General features: G+C 41.7%; 1 protein-coding gene across 1 annotated transcript in view; it reads left to right on the top strand.

The window, feature by feature from the left end:
- dock10 (dedicator of cytokinesis 10) overlaps window positions 1-24,611 on the top strand; it is a gene marked incomplete at its 5' end in the record, with an annotated part of 58,137 nt that overhangs the window by 7,041 nt on the left and 26,485 nt on the right. The window contains 6 exons of the mRNA XM_079225179.1: window positions 18,596-18,715; window positions 20,544-20,633; window positions 21,531-21,613; window positions 23,388-23,460; window positions 23,724-23,852; window positions 24,190-24,324. Of these exons, the coding sequence (XP_079081305.1) occupies window positions 18,596-18,715; window positions 20,544-20,633; window positions 21,531-21,613; window positions 23,388-23,460; window positions 23,724-23,852; window positions 24,190-24,324 (630 nt within the window). The remainder of the gene's footprint in view (window positions 1-18,595; window positions 18,716-20,543; window positions 20,634-21,530; window positions 21,614-23,387; window positions 23,461-23,723; window positions 23,853-24,189; window positions 24,325-24,611) is intronic.

Below are 24,611 nucleotides of genomic sequence, written 5' to 3'. Positions count from 1 at the left end.
TCGCTCTATCTCTCTCTCACCGCTCATTTTGTGTGTGAACAACCCGTCGTGCAGCTTTTCTGAGAAGTCACACTATTGAGTTCTTTGGGGCGCCTTCCTCATGCAGTGCAACTTAAATGTTTGTTCATTTCACTTCAGCAGGGTGACGCATCCTTATTCTCTTCCTCCTATCAAACCTCCCCTCACCCTTTCTCCCCCTCTGCTCTTCCCTCCACTTTCTCCCTCTACTTGTTCAAATCTTACCTCCTGCCTCCCTTTTTGATCTGCTCCCTCTGCATTTTCTCTCCTTCTTTGCCTTTTCCATCTCTAAATGAATTCCCTGATTGCCTGCACTTCTTTTCTACTCCCTCGCCCTTTTTCTAAATCAACGGGATTACATCCATTGCTCCTCAGTTTTTCGCTCTTTATAATGTTGAGTGAACGCTTCTGTGTCACCGGTGCGTGTGTGTATGCAGACAGGAGAATAGAGAAAGGGATTAGAGGAGATGAATAGCTCTTTGACATTTGTTATGACTGAGCTACAGACGACTCGGCCGCGTTTGCCCGATAACAGTGGGACCGTGCACTGCCAGGCCTTGGTGTGTGTCTGTCCCCATCTTCTCCATGACTCATTCAGAAAGGGCAGAGAAATACAAGCAAAGAGGGTAGAGCACAGCGGGAAATATCTGAGGCTGTCACTGTCACTACTGACACTGTCTCTTGCTGAATTCCCCTTCTGTTTGAACTCTGCGAGAGGCTGCGCAGGGATCTCACTAGTGTGCGTCTGCTGGATGTGAGCACAGGAAATCTCCCGCCCCCGAAATACATGTAACCTTGTAGTGCTACCAGTTGTTGAATTGTATTAAAAGACAAAAAAAAAAAGACTGTTTAGTCTAGGTCAGAAAACTGGACAGAGAAAAAGTATGTTTCTGCCTTTTAGGCCGGCGTTTGTGAGCGGTCACATGAGAGGAGGAGAGAGCGAGAGAGAGATAGAGAGTGAGTGAGTGAGTGAGTGAGTGAGAGAGAGAGAGGTCCCCGGGGCTCCATGCATTCTGCCAATGTACGTTTACAATAGGCTCTTTGGAGAGGCTTCACAGCCAGTCAACTGCTCCATTCAGACTTAGCTGACCAGGCTTTGCCTCACTGGAGCTTAACTTTTATCCTCTCACTCTTTCTCTAATGCCCTCCGTCCAGTTCCACCATCCTGCCCTGTACCTTAATAGACACCACGTCAACTCGTCCATCCACACTCTTTTCACGGCCCCCAGGGAAGGGGTGAGGGAGGGGATGGGGGTCCACTTCACTTCACATACTGGACTAAGAATAGTTCAGTGACTCTCTGTGAGTGAATTGCAGTGTTGTGTCTCTCCCTCACTCTGCATTCCAGAGTAGGAGGCCTGAATATGTTACTGCCATTACCGTCTGACCCCCATGCCCTGCTGCCCTTGCCCTGTTGTATCCACACACACACACACACACACACACACACACACACACACACACACACACACACACACACACACACACACAGTGTGGCAGTCATGTGTGATGTGGACTTTCCCTCATTAACTGTCTTCACTGACTGGACGGGGAGTGACGGAGAGAGAGAGAGCAGGATCTAATTAAGCGAGGATGTAAAGGAAATGTGTCCACCATTTGTGCGAGCCATCTTCAAAAGTGTATAACTCTTACAACAGAAATGGGTTTTTGTTAGATGGTCGAATCCTCTTAAGATCTTTTTGTCCCTTTCTCCTCTGCTGTCTAACCGTTCCTAGCCGCCTTTGATCAGCCTGGCCGATCCGTTAATAATCCTGTCTGACCGCATCTGTCCTCTTGGCCCCGGTGTCAGAAAGTAAAACAGAAAGAGACAGAAACAAGCAGCCATTATTAATATTTTCACACCTGCACCTGCTTTAGTTACCCACATCCATCCACACATGTACACAAAGATAAAAGTACACACATGCATGCACACACAGTATTATGTCTGCAGAGCCTGGGCCCCTGTTAGAAATAGAACAGATAGTTTTCCCCTCCAGATAATGTGTCTTGGGTAGCAGCGCACAAGAAGAAATAGCCGGCATAACTGGTGATAGAAGAAGATAACTGGCTGAAAAAAAACCACAGGCTCAAGACATGTCAATACGCTCAGTTGGTGAAATGAAAGATTAAAATGTATATTTTTCAATGGTGATGTCCTGGCACATCTTTTTACACAAAGTTAGGAATCTTGCCCACAGATTGTGATAATGTACTCAGTTTTACATGACTACATAAAACACTCAAACCTAGTAATATAGGTGCACATCTATCTCTCATTTAGTAGTCTAATGGCTGAAGGCACAAATGATTTGCTGTACCTTGTTCAGATTTTCTTCTGCAGGATTGTACCGTTTGACCTGCTACTCCCACGGAATAGGTGTGATCATTGAGGATCTGAGCAGCATCTGGATGACACGACTGTCTACTCTAAAGTGATTCAATTTCAACCGAAAGATCTGACTCTGTTGTAGTTTCTTAGCCCTAATCATTGAATCTTAAGTCATCAATTTCAACTCAAAGGTATTTGTAAATTGAGACCTGCTCAACTAAATCACCATTAATCTTGGATGGACTAGTGAGTCGGCAGGAGAAATATACAAAAATAATTACTGTTGCATTTATTGTTTTCCAAGAAACTACGAATATATTTTAGTTCCAGTCCTAATATCTCTATCTCTGAGTTATTGGGACTCTTGAGTCTCACACTTACAGATTCAAAGATGTCAGTTCCACTCTATGCTATTATCCCTGACTGACACTGAGAGTGTGTCCCTCTCACATGAGTCCCACAGGAATAGCCCAGAGCCAAGACACTCGATAAGTGAAGGGAGTTCAGGTGAAGACACAAACTGGGATCCATGATTGTCTGCCATGCGTGTGGATGCTGATGTTAAAGCCTTTCTATGAGTCTGCGCTGGCTCACTGTATGCGTATCTTTCTTTGCGTGTACATACATTTTGTGTGCCTTAAATGTCAGCCAAAGAGCTGAAATAATCTGCCAAATAAATAAGGGAGAGAAAAAAGCACCGGGCATAAAGGGAGAAAGAGGAGTGATTTCTTTTTTTGGGGGGGGAAATGGGGATGGGGGATGGGAAAAGGTACGGAGGATCATAGATATAAAAACGCATGAGGAGAAAACTTCAGAACAGCTGTGTCCTCGGTCTAAACTGGGACCTTAGGGAGAGGGAGCTGTGCTGAGTGGGCGTCTGGTAGATAGTTAGCGCTGGTATGGAGGTCACACAGAGGTTACGTGTAGGCTTTGTGAAGGTGTCATGTAGGCGTCATGACTGAATGATTCATTGCAAACTAGGCATTCTAGTGGGCTTTTTCTTCACTCGGAGGGTACAAATTGGGGGTTGGAATAAAGTCTTGTGATGTATTTTTCACTAGGGCTGGACTGATGTGACCATAGCTTCTAACTATTGCATCCATTGTGCTGGTATGTGTTTCTGGCATGTTTGCATTAAAGTAAATATTGGCTTGGGCCTGCAAACAGAGTTACAGGAAACAGAAATCATCAGGGATAATTGCCCGAGGAATAGTTACTGTTTCAGAGTTCCAGAGGCTCAGACATGCAGTGGAAGTAGAGGAGAGTTTGGAGTATTTCAGAATTTGACTTGGCCAGCATGAAGGAGTACGTGAACTGTCTTATTGGTTGGAGACGCTGTTACCTGGACAGGAAACAGGAGAGGCCTAAAAGCTGTGTAAATGGCCCAGATAAGATCACAGAGAAACAACGGATACACGGCAGTGCTGAGAGAGAAAGCATGACTACTGGACTGGTATTTATATTGTTGCTGCAGTACTCTTTCCGGTAATGTCAGCTTTTGATGAACAGATTAATATTGGCAAGAGGGACTTTTTCTCTTTCAAATGAATGTTCTCTCTCTTGAATGGCTATTACCACAAACCTCTCCTTTTAGTATGCATTGACTTTCTGTGTTTCATATTTAAATAGTATAACAACAGCACTGAATCCAATTTTATAAGTATACCCCTGTTGCCGCACAAACCCCCCAAAAATCGCAACTACCTCATGAAGGATGGGTATTATCGCAAACATTTATTGCACAGAACAGAAGAAGCCGGTGACCTCAGCCGTCTATGCTTCACTGCTGAGTCCCGAGCTGGGACGGGAGGGGGAGAAACAGCAGGGAGATATGGAGAGATGCCACGTGGGAGACTGAATTAATGAGGCACCAGCGCTGTGACAGTACAGTAGCTGTCTGTTTCTACTGCTTTTGCTGATGAATAGATGCTAAATAATACCAGTCGTCAGCCAGATTCTTTATGAATGTTTGAGTCAGTGAGTGAATGTTGAAACAGGCAGGTAGACAGGTACAAGCTATAGTTTAGTCCAAGCTTAAAGGAGTGGTTCATACAGTAGATCAAGGACCAATAACATGCTCGCAACATCACAATGTAAAAGTCTAGCTCGTTTCCCACAGTGTTTTGTATTGGATGTGGGACACCTCACCTGAAACAAGGGAAACCTCCACCAATAACTACAACAATGTATCTACTTTTATAAAATAAAAGGGGCAAATGGCATGCATTTAATGAGTGTGACTACTAATCTACTAATTAAATTGACCATGATGCCAGATGTATCAGCATCTGGGCGGCTTACCACCTCTGCAAAACGGTTCCTGAAACGGATCCTGCTGATGTTGAATTTAAAACCATCTTTGACATGAACAGTGTCCCACTTATCTTTCAAGTGAGTCCATAAAGTATATGCAATAAACAAAGAATAAAGCTGCTCCTCTGTCAGGCTCCTAATATGCTGCCTGATTGTCTGCTATAATAAAGATTTGCACATATATACATTACCCATAAACCAAGGTGTTTTATGTTTGTGTGTATTTGCATTTTGTGTTCATCTCAACTGAATTGTTGAGAAACACTGTAAAAAGTTATTTGGAGGCTAGATGAGGATGGATGGACGGTAGAAAAGGTGAGGTTGGTTGTTGGGGTGGGAGGGTGAATTTTAAGAGCGAGGTCAGTCTAAGGTGAATGAATATACGTTTTTAACAATGACCCCCCCCCCCCATCCCCCATCCAGGCAGTTGCTACTCGCCAACTTCCCCTCTCTCAATCCCTCCCCCAACATCCCTCCTGCCTCAGGACTTTAGTTCTCAGTTAAAGACATTTTAATAGCTTCCTTTTCTAAACAAACCAGCTGCCAGAGGACCAGATAGTATCTGCGGCACAGAGCGCCTCCTGGAGGTCCTTCCTTAAAGACGTGGCTCTGCTGGTGTGTGGACAATGGCACCATCTCATCCTCCAGGAGCCTGCCGTGTCCAGTTCTCAGCACTAGATGGCATTGGCAGTGTGCTGCGGCTCTGAACTCTGTTCTTCCTGTTAAACTCCTCCAGGGGAATAACTCAATTCCGAGCCAGATATTACACAGTCTTCAGGTTACAACATGATCTCGTTACAGTCATGGGTTTGATTCATAATTGCATTCTCCAATGAAAATATGTCTGCAGTGTTTGCAGTTGTAGAGCGTTCCATTGTGTTAGGTTGCTTCAACAAGTAACAAGAACACTGCGCATCACGTGACAGGCAGGCACCGGCAGTGGGGGGCCGAAACAAAAACAAATCTAACAGTGAAAGAGAAAGACAGACTAGTAAGGCAGTGAAAGCAAAAGCTCTGGAGGAGCAACAAAAACAAGACTAAATGAGTCAGAATCAAGAACGCCCCCCCCAGTTCAAACAGAAGTGTTGTGCTTGAACAGAAAAAGTCTCCCATCTGCTCATAGGAACATTTTCAGATACAAGGATAACAGTCAAAAGCACATACTTGTCAAGCACTATTTTGCCACAGCTGCAGCACAGCCGGTTTATATCATAAACGTATACAACCACCTGAAACAACTTCACGAAATACAATATGATGGAGCACTCAGGATCATGAAAATTCCATCTGACCACAAAAACATCTGACAACTTACGTACAAGTATAGTACATAGGCATTTTTATTGAAATGTTTTCTCTAATCAATTCAAGCAGCAATAGATTCATAGAGTATGCTCAGTATATACTGTCTTCCTGTTTGCTGTGGTGTTGCATCTGCAGGCTGAGGTTTTACTGAGAATGCGACGCAATTAACACCGTGATCACAAACAACACTGGAGAGTTACACACCTAAAGACACCTTGAGCCGCAAACTCAAGTCTGTCAAGTTCTGAGCAATTGGAGAAAAATACTGCTCATTTGATGAAGTTTGTTCGACCCAACATATCAGATCACAGCGTGAGAAAATGATTTTGTACTTTATCTGCAGTTGAGTTTTCCAGCTAGTCCTGACTTTTTACAGTCCAGCCAGTGAACTTTCTCCATCTCTGCAGCCTGGCACCGAAAGTGTGTGTGTGTGTGTGTGTGTGTGTGTGTGTGTGTGTGTGTGTGTGTGTGTGTGTGTGTGTGTGTGTGTGTGTGTGCATATGTGTGTGTGTGTATAAAGAGGTTGACCCAGTGTCCCTCTTGTTGCCCTGTGAGTGCCAGGGGCTAAACCGTAGTTTGCTGAGAACCCAGTATCCTTGAATGACAGCCTCCTTCCTGTTGTGGTCACCATGGGAACACAAGAGTGTTTTCCCAAGTAAACTCAGAAAAGCTCTGCACCACATCAAATATCGCTGCCATGAGTCAGCCTCCAGCACTACAGGGAACCTAACTATAGCAGAGCTAACTGCTTACAAGGCAGTGTGCAGGCGCTTTAATGGACTGTGGTTTTCTACTTGGCCTAGTTGGCTGAGGTATTTGAAGTCAGTAAAATGGCTTATGTTTGTCTTTTGTCTAAATAGTTAACCAACATATCAAACTCCTGCAAATCTAGTGTACATAACCGCCACTTTGTCCCCGTCACTGTTGTTCAGCAGAGTAACAGAAGGATTACTGAGGCTCTACAGCTGGAAAACATTAACTCCACAAATGATGGAAGCACACTGCAATATACAGCCCAATGATGTCATCCTTTGCAGAGGTTCAGACTGACACACAGCTTAACCCCGTTCACACAAGGAGGACATGCACTCGGGCACACATGCTGCAGGTCCCAACAATGGCAAAGGTGCACACAACTGAATACTAAAGCTTTATTGTACTTGTCAATGTGATTCTTATTCATATTGTAGAAACTACCTGATATAAAGGTTTCCTATTACTCAGGTGGCAGATTGAAGACTAGATCGGATTATTCTAATGTGTGCATTGTGTTTAGGGTGTTTGTGGTTTTGTATGTGGATGTGTAATTATCCTTGTACACGTTTGTTATCCCATTTTATTGTGTGATTTATTTATTCTCCTAACCGACTCTAACTAAAGGGTAGGTGTTTTGGGAGCGGAGATGCTTTACACCGTACCACTGTCGGCTTCCTCGTTCCCCTCCATGGAAGATGCAATTTCCTCATCACTTATTCAACATTTACCACCTCATTCGCTCAAAGTTGCCTCGAGGGTTTTGCTTTAGGTTCACATCTCCTCTTAAAAAAAAAAGTGGAACATTAACAAAATGCAGAGAAGATTGTAACGAGTGTATCTTTCCTTAATTACTCCCCTGCACTGGCTCTGCATTAAGACTGCTCTGTTTTTATGGAAAAGTGTAAAGATCTTTTATTTAATTGATGGCCGTACATAACATACAACTTCAACGGTGTAAGACTCAGCATGAAGGATGAACAGGCCTTATCTTAACACATTACATTACATTTCATTTAGCTGACTCTTTTATCCAAAGCGACTTACATTAAGTGCATTCAACCATGAGTACAAACTCAGAACAACAAGAATCAAGAAAAGTACAATTTCTTCAATAAAGTTAAACCAAAAAGTGCTATAAGTAAGTGCCATTTAAGTGCTACTATAGTGCTACTACGGGCTACCTTCCTTATTCAAGGTGTAGTCGAAAAATAGGTGTTTTTAGTTTCAGTTTATGTACACAATGACATAATTCATTCAAACCAACAGATAACACCTTTCCTCATATCAAATACAAGTATGTTTCTATTGCTCTTAAATGCAAATTGATTTTGCATTTGTGCATGAAAAAACATGTGTGGGAAAACAAAGTCTTTATAGTACTTGAATATATCGTAAGAGCACCACTTTTCTCTTCTTGCTTTATTCATGGTAGTGCAGAAGCATCTTCAGTATATTACTGCCACCCACTCTTTCATACCAGAGTGCCCGGCCCCAAAATACTGTAGAGGTAGCAGATAAAAACCTCCTAATGCATAGAAAGACACAAATACCACATCAGCATCCCTTATACTCTACAATGGGAGGTGCTCTTTTGATGATCCCATCTTGTCGCCCTCTCTTCTAAATGTTTGCGTGTCACCAGATAATGGAAACATTCAATGAATAGTTTGAACCTTGACGAACATTCGGATGGAAACATACTCGCAGCAGCCAGCGTGGGGATATAATCTGTGTTTAAGCTCAGTGTGAAGCCTGGCGGGCTGAATGAGAGCGAACACCAAGCGGGCAGTGTGACACAGGCACTCTGCTGGAGACGACAGGGCATGTCTGTGTGGGCATATTTGCATGATAGAACCATTGTGGAGGCCTGGCATACAAACAAAGCCCATCTCTGTGTTTCCTGTGTGTTTTAGCTGCTGATATGAGGCATGTTGCACTGAAGAGCCTTTAGTTAGAAGTAATGGTTTTGAAGGCGTTGTAGTGGGGGGTGATGGTGGTGGGTGTGGTTAATGTTTCTCCAACTTGAACCTTGCAGTGGACACATGCACTGTCATTATGCGTGCCGCTCTGTGTTCATGTGTGTCGTGCTGTTTATATTTAGCCATATAGAGCATTATAATAATCACCATTTATGTGGATGGGGGGTGGGATTTTCTGCCACATTGACATGAACACTAATGACCTTAATCATGACCTATCAACATCACTATGGTTACCTTCTACTCTCTGCAGGAAGCTGAGTGTGAACATGTCATTGCCTTTACATTATGCGTCACTTGATTACAGGTCTACTGGCAGCTTTTGCAAACAATGCTAACAGTCAAGCTAAATATATTATAGGTAGATTATGTAAAAACCTTCCCTCAAATGACGCTGAGTGTGGGTAGCGCTTTGCGATCTGCATGTTTGACTTTATTTGTCTTAATGTCTACTCGTTCTGTATCTTCTATCATTGTTTCAGTCATCTCTGATCATTTATATGTAGGCTTGATGCGGTCATGTATTTCCAAAACATCAACTTTTCATAAGCTAAGAAAAACAGCCCCCTTATCATCATTGCAACACTATGTTTTTCGGTCAATCCAATGGGTTTTTAGATTGTTAAATTATCTTATTCAGTTCAGTTTTGGAGATTCAACTTCTCTCTTTTAATGCAGTCAATTAATTCTAATTTTTTATAAATTTGCTCCTCTTTTGTAGTGGTGATTTTGACTACTATTGTCCCATGTAGGAAATATTACGGCTTATTTGAGAAGTATGCGTTGGTCAGTTTTGGATTGACAGTCGTCTCTGCCCCATTAACTACATTAAATTAAGTTCCAGTGACTGACAAAGATGGTAAAGAACAGTAAACCAAAAGCCAGGCTTCAAAGCATCCCTTCAGAAACCTCTGGGTGACATCCATATTTAAAAAAAAATTAAAAAATGTTTTGGACAACCTCTGGTTCTGACTGGCAATGAATGAAAAGGGTAATTTTATAATGAGAAGAATTTCAAACTGCTGCAAAATCATTTTGTTCTCAAAATGCACATTTCTTTATTTCTTTCAATTTAGCCACAGACAGTGAAAGTGAAAAATAAAGAATAAAGCAAGACCAGATGCCTTAGTGACATGGAAACAATTGTGGTTAAAGTAACTTTCGCTGGCACTTAGAGATATCAGATCTTTTGTAAAGGAATTTTATAATTTAGGTACTTGTTGTAATTTGAACTAAAAGCCCAGTCGGTCCCTGTTGCCTATGTTCCGAACCAAAGTCGCAGGAATTTAACATGTTAGATCTACAGAACTAAAACTCCACATCCACGCTTCATCTGTAAAGCCGCCCACTCCCCACTTTCTATCCACTTTCTGTTCAATAGCCTCTCTCACCACGCCCCAACACTCTCCCTGGAGCTGCACACACACACTCTGCCACACACTCTGGAACACAAAGCTGAATTTACTGTAGGGAACACATGCATATGCATGAACACATTTGAATCTTTTCCTTGTTTTCCCCCCTTTTTTAAAGCTACAGTTTATTTGACCATATCAGAGTGTGTGACACACGTCTGCCCTTCATGTGCCTGTCTTCAGTGCACACACCACGAATGCACAAACGCAGCCAACAGAACTGCGATTTCAAAGGACTGGTGTTATTGGGAGAAAAATGGTGGAGAAGAGTGCTGCAGAATGAAAATCAGAAAAATTATGTAGGTTTGCATGTATGTGTGTGTCTGTGCGTGCACATAGCAGCTGGTTCTGATCAGCTGACAGCTATTGCAGACTGTGATTTGTTGGGTGAGCTGGGCTGGGCTGAACCGTGCACAGCTGCTGTCAGTGTGTGTGCGTGTGTGTGTGTGTGTGTGTGTGTGTGCTTGTGTGTGTTAGAGGAAGAGCGAGAGAGGGAGAGGGAAAGAGAGGGAGCCATGTAAGACTGCCAGTGTGTAAGCTCAGCAACATTAGGAGCTGGAGACTGGAGTAGTGCAGTGCTGGAAAGAAACAGAAAGCTTGCAAAACAGGACTGGGGAAACGAAGCAAGACTCGGGAGGGTCGAGTAGGATGGAGCCTCAGTTATCCTACTGGGCTTGAACAGAACACAGTACCACTGGCTGGACCAGGGGCTGGATGGACTGAACTGGACCGTGTCATCAGGGCAGACACTTGAGTTCAGGTTGACTGGGATAAGCAAGGACCTCAGTGCAGGTGACGCCTAAACTGCTGGACAGGACCAGGCTGGGCTAGGAGTCAACAGCAGTGGATTATGGGTTGTTCAGCGAGTGTGGTCCTGCTTCTACGCTCAGTGGGCGGGGCCGACTGCGGCCACATGTGTTCACGACAGGACCAGATGTCATTGGAGGCTGCCACTCCAACCCTAGAGGGTTACACCACTACCACCTCACCTCTGACCATCATTGTAATGGTAACCAGCACTAACGCACTTGCAGCTCCCATTCACTTTGAAAGTGTGGACAGGTAGAGGGGGCTACAGCATGTGGGTGTAGAGTAATTGTGTGCACAATGGCATCAGATTTTGTTGTGTATTTTTGTGCATTTTAATTGCAGTGATGGACGAATGGAAGTCCTGAGCCAAAAAGTAAAAGTATTTTTTTCCATGTGGATATAGTTTCTTTTCTTAATTTTGGCATTCTGTTTTTGCTACGTCTCCTACTTTCCCTGTCAACTTTCTCTTCTTAACTGCCTCTTTCTTTTTGTCTTTTCTGAGGTTGATGTATGATCAGTGATTGGGGCCTGGTTGTTTCCATTCACAGCTGAGAGGCAGAAGGACGGAAATGGAGGGAGGAGAATAGAGGGGGGTAGTGGGGTCAGACAGGAGGAATCTAGTTTCTGTGGGAAAAAATCTGCAAACTCTGCATATGGCCAACAGAGAAGATGATCAAAATAGCTATTCAAAGAGAACCATGAATACAATTGTATTTACCTGAGTGAGTGAATGAATGACTGGATAAAGGAATTGAGTTACTTATGTTGTTTCTCCTTACCAACTTTTCTTCTTTGTACAGTCAGTACATCTGTTTGGTATCTGTATCCACTAGTGCTGGCCAGATTTTTTCAATCCCAGAAAGACCCTGGTTTCTGTAAACTCAGTGGAAAAAATGTTAAAGTTTTGGCATGGTGGGATTTTTACACTCGCCCCGTCTGGTTCCCCTTTCTTTCTTTCTCTCCATAAACCTTCTGGTGCCGTTTTTATTCTAGTCTCTGTGGCAAACGAGTCATCATGGTTTACACTCAAAAGTCATGTTTGCCTGCTGATTCTTGTACTGTAAGCCAGTCTTTACGAGAAACTGTGCACTAACTCTGCCTTTTGCTGATCTATTGTAGCATGAGATATATTCCATGTCAGAGTAAAGCGTGGTTTATACTCGCTGTAGTGGAAGGTCTGAAAATGTAAGTGGTCGCGGCGCTTGGTAGTTCATCTCTGATTTTTTTTTACCAGTTGCGAGTGTACAAACAGAGCTCTTCAAACAAGACTTTTCACAAGTAGATGACTGAAAAAAGTGCTGTAAACTGTAAATTATGTTTTTAGTTGCTTTAGAAGTAAGCAGTCTTAAAAAAATCTACATTTGAGTAAATATCTTTCCAGCCATATCAAAATGTCAACAGGATATACAACCTGTGTTTCATTATAATGAATTTAAAACCTTGACTTCTGTCTTTATAGCACTTTTATGAACGCAATAAAGTAGTCCATGGGTGTGATATTTGAGATTACAGTTAATCACAATTGATTAACATCACTGCAACAACCTGATCTGTGATTCACACAGGTGCCCTGATTTGTCAAGTTTTATACGTTTTTGTTAAACATAATTGCATTGGACTAATAGATGATCATGTAGGGGAGTCAGATTGCTGGATATATCAGGAGAATCAAGTGAAAATGTACAGCTGTGTATCATCTGCATGAAAATGAATAACATGTAAAATTGTATAATGTTATGTAGCAGCAGCATACAGACAGAAAACAGCAAAGGCCCAAGTATTGAACCTTGGGGAACTCCAAAGGTCAAAGTCAACTTGGCGGATTTTGTTAAAGTTCCATTTTGAACAGCTGTGATCTTAAAGAACTAAAACTGCCAGCTGCTACTATCATGTAATTCATAACTCACATGTGCCATCTGACCCATTTGGTCATGAAACTGAAGACACAATCATCTACAACAACTTTGGTGTTGTAGATGATTGTGAAGTGTTTGTAAGGTCTGGTCTTCAGTTCTTCAACACCGTTTGAAGGGTTTCTCCAAAAATGCTTTTGAACTAAGCAATATATGTACCACTGGTCTGGGTTTTGTATACAATTGTAACAACAATATACAACACAATAATAACAAGACTGTTAAGAAAGATTTCTATCAGAAATTTGGCTGGCAACCATGGCTTCCATCAAGGGCGCTAGTATAGGGCTATAACACATGCTACAAGTTGCCCCCTATAGCTGTCAGATGTGCAGTACACCTCCGAACCTCTATCCCTCCAAGCCTGACACTCTATCTAACACCCAGTCACTGACACTGTGGTCAGGGAAGGAATGCAAATCCTCCAGTCTCTCTTTGGACACTGTCAATCATCTTTGGTGTTGACCTCTTGAGTGGCATTCGATAATGTGTTACTGGTTGGTTAATTGATCGTTGACATGATTCACTGCAGAAGGAGGGCTGCTAATGGTTCGCGGAATTACCTCACAGCTGAATGCACAGACTGAAATAGATGTATTAAGTAAACCGCCAACAAAACACACCACACAAAATCTGCGTGGCGTGTTTTGGAAGAAGGTAAGGAAGTTAGAAAAAGCTTAGTTGTCTTTTTTACCATGACTCAACACGTCATATTGGCCTTAATAAAGAAAAACAGTAATTTTCATCAGATGAGCGACTTCTCTTTGAAGTACGAATCCCCATTAGTCAAACTGTGTCTCTCCTCAGACCTTGCATTGCTCTAATGATGTAAAGCAGATGACTTCTGTCTGGTTCCTTCTCCTCGTTTCTGTCCCAGTTGTCCCCCTCTCTCCCCTTTCTGTCTCTCTCTCATACTCCCTATCAATCTTTCATACTCTTCCTCTAAACTCCCCCTCTCTTCGTTTTTGTCTTACTTTCCTCACATCTTTCCTTGAACAGGATGACTGGCCCTTAATCTGTGCTTGAGAATGACACGGACCAGCGTGTGTGCATAACGTGAAAAGAGTTGAATGCTGGGATTTCTCCCCATCTTTGTCTTAATCGTTTCCCAACTTTGATTTATTCTGCTCTTCTCTTTTCCTACACCCCACCATTCTCTGCCTCTGTCTCGTTGTCTTGTTCAGTTATGCTGTGAGCCACCTTTCCAGTGCTCTATTTGTGCCCTCCAAACAGCTGGAGGGTACCAACATCAACACCCACTCCATCCCACCCCTGTTAAGAGGGCGGGAGAAAAACAGAGGAGTGGGGGACGGAAAGAGTGATGTTAAAAGGGATGTTAAATAGAGTTAGAACAAGGGATCAGGGAAGAGACAGAGAGAGAATCAAAGGAAGAATAAATAAAGGACTGCGTTGCTGAGGATGTTTGATGAAGAGAGGAAGCGAGAGAGGAGGGATGAGAGGAAGGCATGGAGGCAGCTGCAGAACAGAGGACGGATGGAGGGAGGAAAAGGGTGAAAGAAGAGGAGGGAGGTTACGCATCAGACATTAACTGGCTTTGAAGCAGCGCAGTGCTAAGAGCATAATTATGATTCAATGTCAGATGCAAAACATCAAAGAGTTAAAATTTATTAAATTAGAAAAACATACAGCAGATTAAGATGAATGATTTATAAATGTCTTGTCCTGGTAGACTTGCAGGTTGTTGTTCCACTCTCTCATGAACATCAGAGATGCAGTCATGGGACATACTGTAGTTTTATCTCTGATGAATTAAAAGCGTAGCTCAAAGCGAAACAGACAAACCAAACCTTTGCTTTTCACATAGAATTTTCATTTAATTTGAAAAGTTTGTCTATCACATCACTTGAACATTACCAACTGCCATTAACTGACGTAACCTCCACACACTATAAACTATAGCAATGAGCAGCCTCAGATTTGTATGTTAAAAAAAATATTTTCATTCCCAATGTACATTTACACATCTAATATAGCACACATGTTTTAAAGGCTCAGTGCATACAAATAAAAAAGGTATATTCTTATTTAACTCTTGTGGTATGGCCATGCAGACAGTTCTGGGTTTGCTTGTTCAGGTTTTGAGATCGCTGCCTCTCCCCCAGTACATTTGAGATGAATGGGATTCCATTTGTGGTGCTTACTCACAGCGTTGAAACAAAAAATGCATGTGTCATTTCAGAAACTGTGTCGAGCGGCGAATGGCGATGCCTTCAGTAATGTGTTAACAGCAAGTATATTGGTTTGTTGTATCATCAGGAGTTGTTTCCTCTTGTACAGATCTCTGTTCTGCTATGAGGGTTTATCTGAGGAAGTTAGTGTCTGTTTGTGTACAAGTGAAAATAGATATAAATGTCATATCTTTATTTATGTTGCGTTTTGTGCATTTATTTAAATACGAACGCGCATCTGTGAATACTGTCTTTTTATACATTCAACGGCTTGAAGACAGTGTCATGGACAGATTAGCTTTAGAACAGGAAGTTGATGGTCTGCTTGCTAGTTCATCGGTTTGGTGCATTTGGGGGTTGACGGATAGAGGCAAATAAGATGCTGAGAGTTTGACTTTGAGTGTGTGTGAGTTTGTGATAGTGTTTAACTGTAGTGAGGGGTCGTCTGTTTGTACAGGTAGTAATATCAAGTGTTACAAAAATTATTATCTGTAAACTGTTGAAAATCTTAAATTGCAATAGTGTATTGCCTTGTCTTTCTGAATTGTCAGAAAACAAAAGACATTGAGAGTATGATGTGTAGAAACGTCTGGTTGGTTAGATGTTTTTCTTTGGGGATTTTCTGTGAGTCTGTGGTTGCATGTGTGTGCGCTGAAGTGTGTGTTGGGACGTCAACTTCCTCTACATCCACGTGCACTGACACAACCTCACAAACGCTCTGAGCGTTAGTTCTGCTTCTGATAGAGCACATGTCTGCGATTTGCATTTTGTTAAGTTCACTTTTAATTTAGCTTTGACACTTTTTTTTCTCCCGATAGTGGAAGTTCTGCTGCTTTTTTGTGTAACATTGTACACACTTGAACTTAATTCTGCTCGCAATGAGCTTCAGGAGTAAAATCACCTTCAGGAGGAAAATAAAGAGCAAACGAGTGCGATCGGATTTCACCCGGCTGAGTATTGTATGTATTTGTATGTCTCTTTCTGTCTCCGCCAAGTCACATTCACGCTGCATTACAACTCATGAATAGTATTTATTGACTTGAATTATTATTATCACATTGACTACAGTTTACTATCAGGGACTTACACATGTGTATATGCTGTCCATCATAGTGCTAATTGGGAATTATACCACAGTCAGTGGCCATTATACTGTAATGTGTTTCAAGATATGTGTGTGCTTTATTTCCTCCCCTTTTGAAGATGGGTTTGTTCCACTACAGTGAGCCAGGCTCTGCGACAGGAAGAGCCAGATTGAAGAGAATACTCAAATTAAATGATCACCCAGCAGAGCTAATCAGAATCAGAATCAGAAACCATTTAATTACCAAGTATGTGCACACATACAAGGAATTTGTTCTGGCGGAAGGTACATGACATTTAACATTTAACAATAAACATTTAACGATAAACATAAAACAGAGTGCAATAAAAGGGAGCATGAATATTTACAATTGGGTCTACTGAGTATTTACAATTACTACGGAATATATAAAAATTAAAGTTAAAATGAAATTAAAATAAAGTGCACGGAATGAAGTGATTATGTGAAAGTGCCAAGTGTAAAGTAAAGTGGCAACTGTATTAAAACGAGGTGTGGAGGGATGTGCAGTGGAGTGAACGGTAGGAAATTGTCTGGGGGTGACAGAGTCCGAGTCAGTCAATGGGGGACCCGGGCTCTGTTGATGAGCCCGACTGCTGATGGGAAACAACTGTTGACACAAAACAGGTCTTGGTCCTGATGGACCTCAGCCTCCTGCCAGAGGGGAGGGACTCAAACAAGTTATGTCCAGGGTGAGAGGGGTCGGCTACAATCTTTCTAGCCCGCTTCAGAGTCCTTGAAACGAACAAGTCCTGGAGGCATGGAAGATTACAGCCAATCACCCTCTCAGCACCCTATGGTACATTACTGGGTCTGTCAGATGTCAGCTGGTGCTAAAGCCAAGACTTTCCCTTAACACTGACGTCACACGGGTATCTCCTTGCCTGCCTGCTTTCCTCTGTCATTTATCAGTTTGAATATCATGTCATTTACTTGCTAATGATTACTGGGCAGAGAAGCAATAGGGCTAACAACTAATGAATCATTCATTTGTTGACTGTTTTTTAAATGCATTGGCTAATTATTTGTCTATATAAGACGTCAGAAAGTATTAAAAAAAAAAAGACTAGACTAGGCTTAAAAATAACACTGTTGTACTGTGACATAACTGTGACGTAAAAATCCGACAGTGTTCTTCAGCAGGCTCAATATTAACAAGATATAGTATGGGTGGCAAGGGCAATACTTAGACAGTTGACTTTCGTAAAACACAGAACACCTTGGGTGCTCTCAGTTGGTCGTGCACCAAGAGGCCTGTTCTGAGTGTTGAAGTAGCGGCGGTGGGTAAAAGCCCCGTCTGCTCTGTATGCGTGTGAACCAAACCAGAGATCATTACTTCCTCACCACGGCCTGCTCCAGCGCTCACTTTGCCTCTGTTGCTTTTCTCTGAATGACAGAAGTAATTTACCGTTGTCTTCTTTCTGTAAAACATATGTTTTAAATGTTGTCATTTCTTGTATGTGAATGAATCATTGACTGGTTGCACAATCCTTCAAAAGAGAAAGTTAGTGTATAATGGATTGTTTTGTCTGAAGTTCTAGTTTGGCGGTTTATATACTGAGCGTGTAAAATGGGGTTGTGAGAACAGGCATCCGCATAGAGAAGAACTGTTGAGTTGCATGACTCTTGGATGTGGTGCTTTCATGTTTGAGGTCATTCAATGTCAATATATGTTGGTCTAGTTGCATATTGCAGTCTTTATTTACTGAAAAGTCTGCTTGCATAAAACTGGTATCTGAAACATCTCTTTTGAATCTCAATTAATTTAAAACAACTCTACATAATGTGTATTTGTATGTGTGGTGCATCTCAGCCTCACTTCATCTGTACCGCTACTTCCTCTACAATTATTTAGGTCATGTTGATGTCATGGCAAAACACAGGAAATGTCATTTCTATCGCTGTCATGGATACTGCTTTTAATACAATATGTATGAATGCTGCAAGGAAGTGGTTTATGAACACAAACTGTTTCTTTTTTTCTGCTTTTACAATATCTGGTCATAGATATGAGATATGAAACAAAATGCACTTTTAGAAGGGTTGTGTATAAAATAGTTCTTTGGGGAATTTTCCACAAATTTAACTAAAAATGACAAACTGCTCACTGTATGTGTTACATAAATAAATGTTACTCATTAATACATTAATTTGACCAAGCATTCAATACTTACAGTAATAGACATTTTAAAATGCTGAGTGTATCGTATCGCATTGTGTCATATGTTATTGGATATTATCATATTATATTCAATCAATCAAAACTTAATTACAGACTCAGGGTCCAGATAAATGACAAGATGTTACATGGAATAAACATACAAAGGACAATAAATAATCATGGTTTAAAATGACTATAAATCAATATCCTACAAAGAGACAAGTACACCAATGTCTCCAGTGAGGTTTGATGCCCAACAACAAGTGAATACTGATCCAATGTCTCTGTGTTTCCATTTGCAGCATGAGAAGCCGAAGCTGATTGATCCTCTCGACTATGAGACTGTGATCTCTGAACTAGGGGATGAGTTAAAGGAAGACCCTCTCAGAGAATTGCTCCTATTCCCTGACCATGATTTCACGGTAAGCGTGTGTTTGTGTTTGTGTGTACGTTGGTACCTGATGGTCCAGTGGTTATTACAATCCTGTTTGACCGGCGTAGATTTTCGCATCTATGAAATACAACACATTGTATCGTTGGCAGAAAGCAGTGTACTCGCAATTGATATAATCTTTTTCTGTTCTATTGTGAGAACTTGCTACGAAACTACATAATTCAGATCCTTGGCGGACAGTAAATATAGTACACTACATAGTAAACGTGAACATAGTACAAGTCCTCAGTTCTTAATTTGATACATTGGCTTTTAAACGTCAGCATCACACACTTATTCACACTAATCATGCATGTTGAGCACTGGGGTCTTTTCAATACAGTAAACAACGTATTCTCCCCGGCTCCCATTAGCTCTTCGTTCATTAGTACTTTCATTACGGTGCTAATGCATTTCTGCAGACACAGATCCACTGACCTAATTGGCTGTTGTGGTAAAGGGAAACATTGGCTTGTGGAGTTGTGGAGTTGTAGCTTTAATGCTTGACTCTGCCGGTTCCCAGCTCTGTCTGGCTACAACACAATCTCCTCTGATTTTCTTTGTCTCTGTGTCAGTGCATGTGGAGGCAACCTACAGTCAATTTCCATAATTGTAACTGAAAGTGGCTTGGCTGAGCATTGCTAATGAACAAAAGGCATTTACTAGATCTGCTTCTTTGCCAGTTGGTTCGTGAGCTCAGTGCTCCGGCTGATTGGGTTATAGAAATCAAAGTCTGTCTCTGTGCACACACAGAGATCTTTACTGCTGACTTGTTTTCATTCCTATTCTGCAAAATCACTTTAATATGAATTGTCTGAACCTGAATCTTAAAGATTAAATGTTTTTTTTCTGTTGATGGATCATAACATATGCTTTATGCAATAAAATCAACATGATTCATAGTTTAGGTTGTTAGTTCTAGATCTAATCAGCGTCTGGGAAAAATACATATACAGGGATTTTACTTAGATTCTCTATCTCCATTGCAATAAAGCTGGCCAGAAACTATTTCTTGTAATATTAAAAATATGATGTGTTTGCATGTCCTCTCAAATTATGAGGTGTAAGCAATAAAGCATGACAAGTATTCCTGATAAGAAAGTAACCTAAGTTGCTCCCAGGGCCCACTGCTCCTAAATGCCTCAAATGGGTTCAATGCAGAGGTCAAACGTCATAAATATAAGCCATGCTAGTAGCTCTGTGAGTCTGTTGTTAGACACAGACGGAATGAATAGAGTCTGCACACTAGATAATGCTGCCATGAACAATAATTACCACCCAGGATATCTTGATGGTAATCAATGAAATGTTCATGAGAGCATTATTGTGTTCATCCACCTTTTCCATCCTTTTCTTTACATGTTCTGTGCTGGACACAGCTCAACATGCTTCAAGCTAAATATTAACATTGGCATGCTAACATGCTCACAATGACAATGTTGCATGCTAATGTTAAGCTCGATGTTCGTTATTCTAGTTTAGCGTGCTAGCAGGCTAACCGTTGCTCATTAGCAACATCAAGTACAGTTGAGACGGATTAGAATGTCAACCATTTTGGAAGTATTGGACAAAGTATTTGTCCCTGCGGCTGGTGATGAATGCAAAATTAAAATTAAAATGAAAGGGATTAGGATGCATCCTATGGGGACCATGAATTTTTGTAAGTTGACTTACCTCGCCATGACACATCTTAACCCTTGTGTTGTCTTGGGGGTCAAAATGACCCGTGTACGAGTGTATATGTATGTGTGTTGATGGGTCATTTTGACCCCAAGACAACACGAGGGTTAACTGTCCCTTGCCTTTCATCCCTCCAGGTATCCACTGTGCCTCAGGAGAGACGGACTCTCAAGTCGACTGTTCCTGAGGGGGCAGAACTGCAAGCTGAATGTCTGCTGGTCAGACAGGTGAGGAGCGAGTGTGCGTTTGCCCACATGTATCCTCATGTGTACGGGACATAACTGAAGGCGCCGTGGTTTGGGATGAAGAAGGTTTCCGTTGGTGGTGGTTAGGTTTTTCAGTTTAGGTTCTTAATATAGGACTTCCTGATACCGGTGGAGCAATTTCACCAGGCCTCTAAAAGTGTGTGTGTGTGTGTGTGTGTGTGTGTGTGTGTGTATGTGTGTCGGGCTATCAGATATACAATAATTTCTCCACTGAGCCCTTGAGATTATGGTCGATCTAAAATGAGCCCTGAGTAGACGGAAACTCCCCAGACAGTCCTGTCACAGCTCACTGGAGAAGAGTGTGTGTGTGTCTGACTTTTTGTGTGTGCGTGCGTGTGCTCTATCCTGTCTGAGGTTGATAATGTAGCAGATAATATGTTTGGTCTGCTTATAATTTGTGACATTGTAAACAAAAGATCGAGATCTTTCTAAACAAAAGGATCAAAGGAGACTGCGACACAGCGCTCAACAAGCAGACACGTGGGGGGATGTGAAACTGCCTTTGTGACGAGAGAGACAGACTGAGATTCCTTACAGTGAGAGAAACCTATGGGAGGACTATTTTAACGACGTGTGAAACAGACAAGAAATCTATAACGATATATTTATTAGTACATTCCTTGGGGACAGAGTCTTAATTCAGTTCCTCTTTATAATTTAGATCCTCTAATGATGAATCCCAGCATGCCCATCAGTAACCAGGCCTCAGGAAAGCTGGTGTCTACTGTACTTTCACTGTAGTGTAGCTTTCTTCATTGTCTGCAGACGTTTCAGCAGCCCTTGGTCTCCCAGAGAGCTCATCATTTTACAAAGTTAATATTTAATGATGTTCAACTTAATCTCCTTCCTCTTCTCCAGGCCTGTAAGTATTACAACTCTGACCTAAATGTGGTCCAGTTCAAGTATGACGACTATGCCGGAGACTACCGCCTGCTGCCCAGGTAATACACTTGAACAATACTCAATAAGCCTCTTAACTGTGTCTGCCTTTTGGGATTTCAACCTATAGGTAACCATTTTCTTGAGGAGATTGAGATGAGAAGATTGATATTATTCCCATATATGTACGCTCTATATAAAGCTACATCCAAGAGATGGTTAGCTTAGCATAAAAACTGGAAGCAGGGGCAAACGGCTAGCCTGGGTTATATGTGCGAGGCAACTTTCTGACCTGACACAGTGCCTTTCTGATCCAGTTTGGAGATACCCGGAAGTCACTACACCTGGTAAAAAAATTGTACGGAACAGAATAATACGTAAACTCCAACTTGTCCATTTTACACTTTGAGTTTTGCGGGGATTAAACAAACAATCTATAAAGTTTTAGTTGTTGAGGCTAGCTGTTTCCCCTTCTTTAGAACAATTTATGTTGTAGCTTCTTTTGTTTAGCCTCCAACATTGCGAGTGGTATCAATCTTCTCATGTAACTCTTGGCAGGAAGGAAAAGATGTGTTTGTGCCAAAATGCCTAAAACATTTCTTTCACCTTAACTTTCTTATTGTTGTATTAGTTGTATTTCCTATTGTAAGGTATTCGATTTGTATACTTTATTATTGTTTAGTTCCTGATGATATGGATGTTTAAAAAAATGTGGATTCAGACTTGTTTGTCTTCCTGACTTGATTTATGAACAACCAGACCCAGAAGTAGCCCCTAACATCAAGGACAACCACAATGTGTTACACTGAGGTGGGAGGACGTTAACAAGAACAAGGTGGTGGCAGGTGTTGAGTGAGAAAGAAGTCAGAGTGGAAGACTGATGACTTTCCACCCGAACACATGTTACCTCCCAGTGCTCCCTCGATTTGTCTTTTAAATGTCAGCCATCCAGTCAGACACTCAAACAGTCAGTAAGCCATTTATTTAACTGTCACTCAGTCATCTGGAGTTTTATCAGTCCCGGTGAGAATGACGCAGAGCCCTGCAGTTACTGCTCTCAACCACAGGAATGTCCCTCTCGTGTCCCCTGGGTTGGCACTGTACTCATTCAGTCGGTTCACATGACCTCTGACCTGACATCCAGGCTGAACTATCAAGTAAGATGCAGCCTAAACACAAGTTAGAGCACAATCACACCTACTTTAGTTGTTTCTTTGCAGCTGTAGAATTAGCATACAAGCACACACATTGTTTGTTTATCAGGCTAACAAACCATACATTTAAACATGAGTTATGCATTCATTGAAGTGAAATACACCAGGAAAACCTGAGTACAATGGAGATCTACAGCTACTGTATATGTGCTGTTGTCCCCACTGTGATTGATTGGAGCGTTTCTCATCTGCGGAGGCCAATATTAGCATTCCTCTGTCAGCGGCCAGCCCACAATCATCAGAAATCTTCTAAACATAGTCGCCTGAAGAGATTTTTATCAGACAGATTTTACGACAGTGACTTTTAGCAGAGGGTGGTTCCAGCGTTACCCTCCACAGGCTGCAGCCTCGCTGTCTCCAGCTCACAGCACACACACAAAGGCATTTTATCCCATGGCTCGAACACAAAGACAGGTCAGCCTGTGAAATCAGTGAAGCGGGATCAAGTGAGGACTACCTATTGTCGACTGCTGACAGAGAACGTTGGAGCAGAGTCAGCTCGCCACACTCATTTGCACCACTCCAATAGAGTGTACAAATTTGATTCCTGAATCCTTTTCTCTTTCCATCAATATATTTCATTATCATAGTTTCACATTTTTCTTTCCCCATTCCTCTATAGGAAACTGTACAAAGCACAGAAGCTGCCATCCCATTCTTTCGAGATTGACCATGAGGACATTGACAAGGATGAGGTCAGTAATGACCATCTTCTGACAAATGCTTTTAGAGCGAATGCATTACCTTCTGGAAACATCCTGTTTAAATTAGTTTACCCCTGCCTTGAAGCTGTTAAAATATACTTTGCAAGAGCAGTTAGCTCATTACAGTTTAGTGGTACATAGTTTATGAACATAATTGTATTGACAAATGGCCATCCACACATAGAATGAGTCTGGGAAAGTCTCCCTTTCCAGTCTGTAACTGTCTATAACTGTGACTGTATTTGTGTCCATAGGATACGACCTCCCTGTCATCTTCTAAAGGAGGCGGGGGAGGTGGTGGTGGAGGGATCGGTGTGTTTCGGTCCGGCTGGCTCTACAAAGGGAACTTCAACAGCACCGTCAACAATAGCATCACTGTTCGGGTGAGGAAATGTCTGATGCTCTCCCTTTCCATGCCGTGTCTTTCCTTTGGACCTCAAATCACCCCTGTTTTCCGCTGAGCTGTTTTACGTCGCTCTACCTGGTGGTGAACTTAGTTTGAACTTTAAATGTGACTCTTGTTGATGACGTATATAAACCCAGAAGGTTTTTGTCAGGGTGATATATAGCACCATCTACTTTGCTGTTTATAATTCAGGAAGATTTCTCAAAAATCTTTGAAGAACAACCCCTTTATGTTTTTGGGACATTTTTTAATAAGGAAAGTATTTGCCGATGATGTTATTAATGCAGTATATAAACCTTTTTTCATCTGTGCAGTCATTCAAGAGGAGATATTTTCAGCTCACCCAGTTGACGGATAACTCCTATATCATGAACTTCTACAAAGATGAAAAGATCTCAAAGGAACCAAAAGGGTGCATTTTCCTTGACTCGTGCACTGGTGTGGTACAGGTGGGTTTTAAAGCATTCATATTATTCAGCACGCAAAACAATATAAACTATATTATAGATTTATACACTTGGATATTTAAAGTAATTAAAACAAGAATGTGCTGGGTGCAAAAAGCAGCAAAGAATGTTTTTTATTGTCAAATACATCATCTACAAAGGCTAGAACTGTTGGATGGCAGATGTCCCAAACCTTAATTTTATTTACATGATTTAAGATGTCCTTGTGACATGTTGTGATATTTTTTTGATTTTTAGAGGTAGTTTCATTATCCACTAGACATTCAGAA

This window comes from Taurulus bubalis (genome assembly GCF_910589615.1).
Source record: "Taurulus bubalis genome assembly, chromosome: 10".
NCBI classification, from domain to species: Eukaryota; Metazoa; Chordata; class Actinopteri; order Perciformes; family Cottidae; genus Taurulus; species Taurulus bubalis.
This window is presented reverse-complemented; position numbering and strand designations above follow the sequence as displayed.